At 33.2% G+C, this 12,046-nt stretch overlaps 1 protein-coding gene across 1 annotated transcript; it reads left to right on the forward strand.

The window, feature by feature from the left end:
- Positions 1 to 3,671: 3,671 nt before the first annotated feature.
- On the forward strand, positions 3,672 to 6,088 carry LOC18039996. The gene is made up of 4 exons (XM_006429196.2): positions 3,672 to 4,217; positions 4,742 to 4,920; positions 5,316 to 5,652; positions 5,856 to 6,088. The coding sequence occupies exons 1-4, from the start codon at positions 3,798 to 3,800 to the stop codon at positions 5,934 to 5,936; spliced, it is 1,017 nt and encodes a 338-aa protein (XP_006429259.1). The 5' UTR covers positions 3,672 to 3,797; the 3' UTR covers positions 5,937 to 6,088.
- Positions 6,089 to 12,046: the final 5,958 nt, after the last annotated feature.

Raw genomic sequence — 12,046 nt, forward strand, 5'->3', positions numbered from 1 at the left:
AGCTAGGTTATGTTTATGATACTATGTTAGTAAAAGTACTTCACCTAATTAATTTATTAAATAAAAGTTTAAACATCAGCATTTAGAGCTCTTAGGAACGTCGGCGAATCACCAAAGTGACTTTAATTTCAACCCCATTGTTAGGTAATTGAAATCACAGAGAAGTAGATGGTTAAAAATATAAATTAGGATCCTCTATTCAAATAAACTATATTTATCTTTTAAATAGTTTTCTATCATGTATCTTTTAGTGGTAGTGTAATAATAATAATAATAATAATAATTATTATTATTATTATTATTATTTATTTTTTATTTTTAGTCTTCTTGATCTGCTTTTGTAATTCCTGCACTTGGACTGCCAGTTGCTGTTGCTGAGCAATAATTTCTTCTAATGCTTTATTTTGTTCTAAAGTATTGATAGTGTTAGAGTGCAATTTATGCACTAGTTTTGCATTGTTTACTTCCCTTAATATCAATGTTTTGCACTTAATAATAGTGATGTACTTGTGTTTTACTTTTATAGGTGCAATTATATTGATTGGTGATAAAATTGAGCTATAAGATGATGTTTAAGGATGATTGTTCTCTTGGAGAAATTATGAGCGTCAGAAGAACTTTGTTGATAAGGCGTGGACGCGTGCTATCAACTGCGGACTTGCAGTTTTTAGTTTAACGTGTTTTGTATTTTTGGTTATTTTGTAATTACGAATTTAATATTTCAGATATTAGTATTTTATTTTAAATAGAACTCTAGAAGAGAAGAGAGAGAGAGAGTATTTAAGGGAGGAATCTATTGTGAAAGAAATGGGAGATTGGAGAAAAAGAGAGAAACCCTAGATCTAAACTTTTCTCTTCTCTCTATGAAGAACTAAACTTATTTTTCTGGTTGAAGGATAATGAATTTTTGATTCATCACTACTGTGAGATCTATTTTATACTTTAATTGTTTTATTGCTTTTTAGGTATTTGTTTATTCTCTGAATTATTTTCATGATTATGTTTGTTAATTCGGTAATTGGCCACTATTTAATTATCAACTTAATCTATTGTTAATTAAAGGATTCATCGTATGAAGATTTTAATGTTTGTGACAAATAACATAGTAGTGACTTGTGTTATGAGAATAAACAATCTAATTTAAATGAATCATCGTATGTGTTGATTAGGATTTGGGTCTCTCTGGTCTTTCAGGCTGTCAATTGATTAAATCCTATGATCGTATCTAGGGTTGTCTATTGATTAGGGAAATAACCAACGGTTGTACCTTGGTTATCGACTAGTTAAGGAGAGATAGGTTATTAGAGGGTCTCAGTAGCTATAACCGGTCTATTCATAAGTAGTAATAATTTATATTTAAATCAATGATCAGTAGTCTAATCAAGCTGAGTTAATTCCTTCAACCAGAGCTTTCTCCAAATTGAATTACAACTTTAATTTGCATTCTTGTTATTTTAATTTAATTTTTATTATTGTCAACAAAACCCCCATTTTATGTTTTACGTTTTAAAAGGATTTAAATAATTACCGATTTCTGTGGACACGACCCTGCTCAATCACTACACACAATTTATTTAGAGTAGGGATTTATTTTTGTTGGCTTCGACAACCATCAGATAGCCTCTTCTATGGGTCCGAATTCTGTTAGATTTGTCTTCTAAATTATTCATTTGATTGCAGCATAATCATCAAATATTCTTCTCAGAGGTTTCTCTCCAGTTTCTAGGACATTGATTACACTAATAAATATGGTTGAACAAGATCTTTGTGGCATGTGTGAGCAAGACATCAGATGCCTTCCTTCAATGACATCTTTCACATGGATGAACTGTCCTGGTTTTTATAAGAAAGAAATTGATATTCTGCCATTTTTTAGCCTGTCAACTTTTAGAGCTTCATGGACTTGCAAGGGTTTGTTGTTCTGCTCATATTCATTTATCCATTGTGGTGGAAAACCCAGCTGGTTTTGTTTGAAAATCTTAGGTTGGATGATTCTTCCTTCACCAACAGTAAATCTGGTGATAGGAAGGTTACTATAGCTCATGGAAAACATGTGGGTTTGAACTTTATAGGTCATTGTATGGTAAACTACAAGGGCTGATTTATTTGGCTTCATGGTTAGTCCATTTTTTTGGACTAGGACTTTTATGGTTTTTAGGAGAATTGGTTTATGTAAGTTTAGGGTGAAGTTTAGTTCCGCCTGGACAACTACATGTCCCTGATTGAGTCCCACCTCAACTACTGAGATCAAAGCTTTTTCAAAGGTTTTTCATCTTGTATCAAGAATGGTAAGAAAACAAGTAATATTTTTGCCTGCAAGAAATAAAAGTTAGATCCCAACTCTGATTGCACCAAGATGCAATCCATTATATCCTTCAACCTTATATTTCTTAATATCTTGTGGAAAGAGAATATGAAGATAAGTTTCTTTGGAGCTGGAGGAAATAAACTGTGCAACAACTTCAAAAGACTTATATACAGACTTGAGTTTTGGCTTACAGAAATGAACAATAGACTTTATGGAGGAAATAAGGGTATTTACATAATAAAACATGTAGGGATTTAAAGAGGTTTGATGGCTTTTAGGTAGTTTCTTCTTGGGTTTCGAAATGGAAATTTACAATAAGAGAATTGTTAGTTAGAGAAGAAGAAGTAAAAAAAAAAAAGAGGCTTCCGTACTAGAGGTCTGTACCTCAGACTTGATTGTATTCTGGTTGTCCATAGTCCTCAACCGCTCTAACACTGGGTCTTAATATTCAGGATGATACACAGTAAACTTCTCTTACTAGTGATGAGCCCAAACACACACATGGCTCTTCTTGGCCTAATAACACGGTTCCACACCTCTTAAAGAAATCTTTTCTATGTATCTCTTGATCAAATAACCTAGTTTTGAGAACACATGTTTTCTAGTCTTCTATAATGTTTCTAATGTGGAAGATCCGTTTTAACAACAACCACATAGCATACTTTATTATAAAAAGGGTTTGAAAATTCCTTTTGGGAGTACTAGCTCTGATACCAAATTAAAATTAAGAAAATATAGAGGATGATTTTATTACAAGAAAAGAGAATACAAGATTTTACCCAATGACTCTGACTATAAATTAAGACTCTAAAACTCGATGATCTAATACACTACTAGGTAGTCCTTTTTATAGGCACCAAGAGAATCTTCTTTTGCTATTTGTATCATTACATCTTATTTTAAAAGAATATATTTTATGACTCATCACTCTTTTATGTTACATCACACAATACATCCTTATCTATAATGAATCTATTTTACAACTCAACACATGTGACTCCACACACTTGTCAACTATTATTATTATTATTATTATTAATACTACTACTCCTCCTCCTAGTTCCGCATATATTCTCACATATTATATTATATAAATGCAAAATTGTTTTTCACTCTATACAGCTCAAAAGTGTTTCTAATCTTGAGAGACAATCAACTTAATAATGTATTAAAAAATTATTGAAATGTACAGGCCGTTTTAAACTTTAATTAAGCTAAATGAAGATTTTTACAGATTTCAAGGAGAAAAAAAAAAGAAAAGAATGAAACAACACTATATCTGTAAAGAAAATAATCCAGAGAAGGTTCAAGCATCAGTAACAAAACGGGTCCGGCCTAAGTTGAGCGGGGCCCAACAGATATGGGCTCTTGGCATTGTTGTAATTATCCAAAAACCAAAAACATACGCCGCACCAACGTTACAACGTATCCTCTTCATCGATGGCACCAACTTGTAACTCTCGGAAAAACTAAAACCATTGGAACGAAAATGAAGCAGGGGCTTCTTCAATGGAGGAGTCCTTGCCACTGCACACATTTTCTTTCTCCCCTCTCTATTCCTTCAGTTTCCATTCATATCTCGAGAACCAAACACGGCCCAATACAACCCATTACCGCCACCGTAGATTCCCAGCAACAGCAGCAGCTGTCGGCCAGAGAAAGAAGGCAGCTAAGAAACGAGCGGAGAGAGCAGAAAGCTGGTTACAGCTGGAGAGAAGAAGTTGAAGAGAGGCTTATAAAGAAGCCCAAAAAGAGATACACTTCTAAGACTGAAGAGATGAATCTTGATACCTTGGCTGACTTGGGTCCCCGATGGTGGATCGTTCGGGTTACCCGGATTCGGTATGAAGAGACTGCCGAACGTCTTGCTCGATCACTGGCTAGGAATTTCCCGGATATTGACTTTAAGGTAACCTTTTTTAAAAAATGAATTTACAGCAGTTAAAAATGCCTTTTTATTTGTTTATTTTTAAAAAACTTGTTAGCTAGTTTTGGGCATTCACATATATTTTTAGAACTAATGAAGGGCGCCGGCGTTTTGAATAATGTTGAGAGTAGTTGTTCGAGTCCCTATGGACTCAATATTAATCCTCCAATACATTTGGTGTCGGAATTCAATTATTATTGGCGGTATTCGTTAAACCTGTTGGCATGCTATAAATGTATGGATGAACTATTATGGGTAGAGCTGTATTGTCATGTAGAATTTCAATTTAATGTGGAGAACTCAAGTCTGAATTTATTTGGAATTTGTTTCGGATGCTTTGTACCTTTTCCATTACCTTGGATATGCATTTGTGAAAGTTAGAAGAGCTGATGTTCTATGCTAAATAATTAGCGGTCAAGAAAAATGAAATAATTTTTCTTCATCCCCTTTTTTTTCAGGGGTTAAGTCTACTTAATTCCTTATTCCTTTAATTGTTGGGTTTGCAGATGTATGCTCCATCTGTTCAGGTCAAAAAGAAACTAAAAAATGGTTCCTACTCAGATAAACCAAAGCCCATTTTTCCTGGGTGTGTTTTCTTAAGATGTGTGTTGAACAAAGAGAGGCACGACTTCATAAGAGAGTGTGATGGAGTTGGAGGTTTTGTTGGTTCGAAAGTTGGAAATAGGTGAGTATCTATATATATGTATTTTTTCTTGTTCTACTTAGTTTATTTTACTGGAATCATTTGTAAAATTTTATGCCTGGCCATATTGGACTTGTAAGAAGTATGGATGACCACTAAAGGAATTTTAGAAAGGCATTCCAACTGTACAATTGCTGCAATAAAACTTGTTATGGTCGGATTAAGTTCCCTGCAGTGTGATCTGGTTTATATGCATACAAGTGTAAAATCCTGCATTATGTTCTCTGTTTGCCAGCATTATGGTTTCTTATACTGCCTTGTGTTTGTTGATATTGATTTTTTCCTTTACTTTTTTTTTTCCTTTTTTTTTTAGCTTATACCACTGCCAATCATCTTTTTAGCCATTCTAACAGGAACTGTTTTGTTAATGTTTGCAGAATAAAACAGATAAACAAACCTAGACCAGTGTCCGTTGATGATATGGAAGCCATTTTTAAGGAGGCAAAAGAAGCACAGGAACAAGCTGATCAAGCTTTTGAGGAAGAGCAGCAAAGAGAAGGAACTATCAAATCCGAGAATCTCAATGTAGAATCAAATACAGTTACCACTGTTGTTACAGAATCTTTTAGGGATTCCAAGCCAAAAAGTCAATCTGGGAAAGCTTCTGCAAAAGGAAATAAGCTCCCAGCCCCCGGTTCAACTGTTCGAGTTGTATCTGGGACTTTTGCTGAATTTTTAGGGACCCTTAAGAAAGTGAATCGCAAAACTAGAAAGGTGAGCTGTTTCTTTCACATAAATTATTTGATTTACAGAGGATAATTTGAGAAATTGTGCCTGGATAGTATTTCAAAAGAGATCTCAAAATTCAACTTGTTGGTTCAAGTGATAAAAAAATGTCCTTTGATTACACTGGTGTGTTTTGTGCATTTATACTACTCAAACAGCTACAGATAAAGTTTAGAATATGTTTCTTGCAGGCAACTGTTGGATTTACACTGTTTGGAAAGGAGAGCTTAGTAGACATAGATCTCAGTGAAATTGTTCCAGAGACAAACTGATGTAGATAAGTTTTTTCCTCATAGTCAATGTAATGGTGTGTTTATCAATATTGATGTTTACCCTCCAGCTATTAATTTTTTCCCCCTTTTTTTTGAGAATTTTTTTTTTCCCCTTCACATCCAGAATTAAGCACCATTATATATTTTGTACCCTTCACCATTAGCTGCATGAACAGAAGTAGAATTATGGGATATCTTTGTGAAGGTCATTTCCCAGTGCCATTAAAAGAAACCTTTTTAATGCACTTACCGTCCTATAAGTCAAATGTACAAATATAACTGCCTTACCACTCCAATTTGAGTTTATTTATTCTTAAAAAGGAATGCAAGTTGCTAACTACACTGAAGGACTATCAACATGTAGCTAAACAGAAAATGGTGACGGCTTCGACTTAAAGTTCACAGCACGGTGAATTGAAAGGGGAAACAGTTAAGAGAGATGCATTAAAAAAAATGCCTATTTTGTACGTCAAACATTAACTACTTCAGAAAGAAAGGGAAAGGGATGAGCAAGAAAAGGTTATGGTGAAAGAAAGGAAGGGAAGGAAGCCTGACTAGAACAAGAACGTTTATGCTTACATTCCTTCAGAGTTATGGGTTGAGTTGTCCATTTTTCTTTGCACCAAAAAGTTCTGTCTGAATTGATGATCTCCATATCTGTCGATGTGCCAAAAGTTTGTATATCTGTTGGTCTTTGATAGTGATAATCATCTCTAAAAACTAAATTATAGCGCGCATTCACCTTCTTTTACTTTTCCACCAGGGTTCTAGTTGATTCACCCATGTAAATGCTCAAAGATGGTAACTTTGTTCCCATCTGTCATGGGACCTTGTAATGGCATATAGAAATCATCTACAACTCATTTATCAGAATCCCTTTCACTTGCCGGTATATTCTCTGTCATCATACATCTCTATTGATACATAATTTAAATTTCCATATTCCATGCACAACAGATTACTGACGTTAGCAAATCATTTAGTCTTGTCTAGCACCAAAGGAAAATATCTAAGGGAAAAAGCTTGTATAAGATAGTGTAGGATTAAGGGTATCGCTGGTTTGAATGGACAAGTATTATTTTATTTTGTTTACCAGGTTTCGACAAACAAGTTTTCAATCAGTGCCTTACTGGCAACCGTTGCAGGTAATGTGATTGATAGTATCCCATCAGTACATTCATTCATGAAATATATGCTTTTGTAGATTGATTAATCACACACCCTCGCACATATGCAAAAGAGAGAGGTACTGTTTTCTTATCACTTCGTCTAAAATTCTACCTCTGCAACAGTGAAGTTGGCGGATTATTATACATCTGCGCCTTGCTATCTGACTGCTAATTGACACTATCCTTAAAACCAACAATGACGATTTGAGTTGATTTTATGTCTGCTGAGTTCTGCCAAGTAAATTTGCTTTCTAGTTTGTGAACACGCCGTGAACTGGGTTGAGACTTATTCTGAATTTTGTAATTACCAGCTAGTTTCTAACATTTTGTTAGTAAGCACCAACGACTGGAATGAGTGGAAACTTATGAAGCCATCTAATCATTCTTTCAAGAAATAAATCTAAACCTTAATGATTCTTCCAAAAAGTTGAGATGGTCCACAATGCAGCGACCTTTATCTACTAACCTTTCCTATAATATAAGCTAGCTACCTGCCCTTTTCTTCTTCTGCCTTTTGTTGTAGCATAGCCTGGCATTTCCTCTCTCTGCCTAGTAGTGGTCCTTCCATGCTATAAAGCGAAGGTTTTATTAAGCCCTAAGCAATTCAGTGTGCCAGCTCACTATGTAGAAAAGCCTTATTGCCTTTTGCTCTTTTGCTTTCAAATAATTGATGGCTACCTTTCATATATTTTTCTGATGATGAGTAGCTTTCCTTTCTCCAATGCTGTTTGGTCATCGCTGCAAGAAAATCAATCAACACCCGAAATGGACCGAATTCTTTTAACTTTTATCCATTTTTGGTGCAAGATAATCAACCAAGATAATCCATCTTCTTCTTCTTTTTTTTTTAAAAAAAATTAAGTCAGATATCTTGCTCATTTACACATCAAAGCCGCATTGGCCGAGCTTTAATCCATTTTAATAGTAATTTAATCCCACGCCAAGAATCATAATTTCAGTTAAAATTCCCATGTGCGAGAACCAAAGCTGAAATGGGTTGAGTGAATCAATGCCACTTTATCACATGAGGCTCTGAGGAAAAGCAAGACTTTCACACAAACCAAAAGGTGAGTGAGTGTTTCAAGCTTCCAATTTTCATGCGAATACATCTGTCATTCTTCGTGCTTTTTTGTTCTAAATTTTGAACGCTTTTTGCATGGAAACAAAGTTTCAAAAAAAAAAAAAAAGGCACTGTGACTACAATCCATTTTCTCGTCTACAAATAATTTTCGATTTTCGAATTCTTGTGCATTTTAAAAAAAATCATTTTTCCTTTATCTCACTTAGCTTTTGAAGCCTATCGTGAAATTGAATCATATCTTGAATAAAGAAGCCATCCATGATAGCGACCATCTATACACCATAATTCGGCTAATAAGTAATTGCTCTTAATGTGTTGCTCCAATTCATCCCCACTCAAAGATTCAAATCGGGTTGGACATTTCTGAATTTGGCTAAATTTTTCAAATGATCTTTTACCGGCAAATCGAGTTCAGCCAAATCTGGTTCATTAATTATTATTAATAGATTCGAATCGAACTAGAGTCAAAACAGAATCGATCACGATCCGGTTCGGACAAAATAGCCAACCGTATTTCGAGCCCAAGGCAAGAGGTCATCTTAATTTGAGTCGTCGCTTTAGAACCGGCAAAATTTTGTTTTATAAAATAAATAAATAAATGAATAAATCTGCAAATTTTCAGCCACCAAAGATCTTTAGAGACCCTACCAAAGGTCACGAGTAAGTAAGGGAACATTTAATTCTCGTCATTGATTATGTCCTTAAATTCAAATGCTACATTAACATCACAAGAGGGGTAGGCCAAGGTTGCTCCATCAACCCATAAACTCTGATCGCATTAATTGTAAAAAATAAAAAATAAAAAAGAGGAATCGGCACAAAATCAGTCATCAACGACAATTAATAGAGCGAACCTGCACGCGAGCACAAACCCAAACAGATCTCCGCACCAGACACCAGTGTCACGGCGAGACAATGGCTTATCGAAGGTTCGTTAAACGGACCACTTGTTTTTTTGTTGTTTTTTAAATTAATGCGAAGAGAAGAAGCGAAGACCTATCCGGTAAAAAGACAAAAGCACGCGCACCTTAGTGTTTTCTGACAAGTGCTTTGCTCAAGTAAACGCGCATCAAGAGAGCATCGCGCAACCAAACAGAACGCTGACCAATAACATCGGAATCCTTAATGTTCTACGTTTTCTCAAATAAACATATAAATTATTTATTTAATCAAATAAGTCCCGTACTATTAGGGGTGTTCAGAATCCAATCCGATCCGCTCAATCCGTCCGATCTGCTGAATCCGATCCGTATAAATCCGATCCGTGGATTGGTGAATTGGATATGAATTGAAAATTTAAAAATCCGCAGTCGATGGATTGGATATGGATTTACTTCTGTAAATCCGCAGAAATCCGTGAATCCGCAAAAATATATATATATATATATATATATATATATATATATATATATATATATATATATATAATTAAAAATTATTATAAATTTAATTAAAAAAATTATAAACGTGACATTGCATAGTTACTAAGCACTATAACATATCTTAGCCATTACCCAATAATAATATAAAATGAAAAATAATTAAATAATCAAATATACAAATATAACTTGTAAAAATTGTAAAACAAAATAAAAGCAAAGTCACACGCACTAGCAAAAGCAAAGTAACATAACGCCAAGTCATCAACAATTTGCAAACAAAAAATCCTAAGCTTCCCCGTCGTCACACACACTAGCAACACTCAATACTGGTTGGATACACTCTCGACACGAATTTAAAGGACATCGGCCACGCGATTCCGGCAAGAGCAAGCCATCTTCTTTCTCAAGTCCATCAAGCCACTTCACATTCACTGGTTCCAGCTGAATAATTTCACTATCACAACCTTCAAGATCGTCACCCGTACGGCTTCTCCTGGTTCCCATCGTAGATGGCTCCGTAATCACCACTTTTCGACAGGCGCAACAGCCCTAGTGAAGGATCAAACTGTGTTTGGTTTCCGAAACTTCGTCATTTCAATTAATTGTGGCTTTATTTGAACAAGTAATTTTGGTGTTATATTAACGTATTATTGTAGCTTTATTTGAACAATTAAGCTTGGTGTGTTATATTTTGAAACTTTGAACGTATTATTGTAGCTTTATTTGAATAATTAGTCTCGATGTGTTATATTTTGAAACTTTAAATATATTATTTTAGCTTAAACAATTAATTTATTTAAATTTTATTCAATTTTAAATTTAATTGGTAGCAAAATTATTTTTATATTAAATTTTTTTATTTCATTAGTTGGAGAGAACTAAAAATTTTTAATTCGAAAACTAATACACAAAATGGTGGATTGCATATGGATTGAGTCAAATCCGCATCCGATCCGCAAATGTATGGATTGTATTTGGATTGAATTTTATCAATCCGTGGATTGGATTGGATTGAAAAATTATAATCTGCAAAATCATGGATCGGATATGGATTGATGTCCAATCCGTAAAATCTGATCCGCGAACACCCCTACGTACTATTACATTTCCACTGTCAATAAGTCAAATATTTTTTGAGCTAATAGTAATTCACCATATCCAGTTCATTTGGCAACGTTTTCTTGACGGGTGTTTTTTATTTTCCAGAAATTAAAAATACAAAACATGTTTGGTTAAGCTATTTTTTAATAAACAGTAAAAAAATTGAAAAACAAAATATTTCTATTTTCTAACTTTTGTAAAGGAAACTCAAAAAGGCCAAATTGTCGTTCTTAAGTTGCTGGAGAACAACATAAAAAAAAGAAGATAAAAAGTTATTCTAGGCCCACCACTCTCATTTATTAAATTATTATTTTATTAATTCTTTATTCAATTTTACTTTCACCTTTTCACCTCACCTTTTTTTTTTTAGAAAAACAATTATTTTTACAATTTCACTACCTTATCTTCTTCTTCTTCTTCATTATACTGCTGAATTGGGCATTTTTCTTCTTCTGCGTTGTATCAAGTAACAAGATCTAGATGCATTTTATTTTAATTTTGTGGTTTTGTTTATTATGCATTAAAATTTTGTATAATTGATTGCAAGAGCATTGTGACATGACTATACACGACTTAATGCGTATGTTAATTTTTATTTGTTATATATTTGAGTTTATGATATTATTATCATTATTAAACATCCTATAGCTATTTTTTTTTATTTGTAGGCGACGCCCTTCATGTTAAAAGGAATTTAGGTAGATATTTAAGCATGTTTTTGATGTAAATATTTTGTGCTCTTTTGTTCTTTATATTTTGTGTTGTAAAATATAATTAGCACAAATGAAATACTTAAATGTCTATAATAAATATAATTGTAGTATGATTTTTTATTTTGTTATGCTAATTAATTCTACATTTATTATTTTATTTTCATTTTATTTTAATTTCTTAAACTTAATAAAATATAAGAGGGTTTTCTTAAAATTATTATTGATGTATGAAATTTGATTTCATTTTGATTAAAGTTATGATAATAAAATATAAAATGTATAAATAAATTGAAGAAAATTATTTTATAAAATATTTCATAAATAATTCTATATTTTCAAACAAACAACCAAACATATTTTTACTGTTTTTCACATTTCCAGACAAACAACCAAACATATTTTTATTATTTTCATTTTCATATACTGTTTTGAAAACACGCTACCAAACAAATTGTCATTTTAAAAAATATCACATCAAAAACATCATTCTCTTTCTCTAAAATAAGAGCCGAAATCACTAGTTAAAAAAATTACCAAACGCACCCTTATTCTTCTTTCACTTGTTAGTTAGGGACCCATTGGTTATAAATGGACAGAGTGTGTGTTGTTATTTGAAAAAACGTAAAACGATAAGGATCTAGATGTCAGTTTTTATTGTCTTGGT

This window comes from Citrus clementina, unplaced genomic scaffold (assembly GCF_000493195.1).
Source record: "Citrus clementina cultivar Clemenules unplaced genomic scaffold, Citrus_clementina_v1.0 scaffold_6, whole genome shotgun sequence".
Classification (NCBI taxonomy): Eukaryota; Viridiplantae; Streptophyta; class Magnoliopsida; order Sapindales; family Rutaceae; genus Citrus; species Citrus x clementina.

Excerpts from the sequence above, each read along its gene's own strand:
- LOC18039996 (XM_006429196.2), top strand. The coding sequence starts at position 3,798 with ATGAAGCAGGGGCTTCTTCAATGGAGGAGTCCTTGCCACTGCACACAT. Across the intron at positions 4,921-5,315 it reads GGTTCGAAAGTTGGAAATAG|AATAAAACAGATAAACAAAC; the intron begins GTGAGTATCTAT and ends TAATGTTTGCAG. Across the intron at positions 5,653-5,855 it reads TGAATCGCAAAACTAGAAAG|GCAACTGTTGGATTTACACT; the intron begins GTGAGCTGTTTC and ends TGTTTCTTGCAG.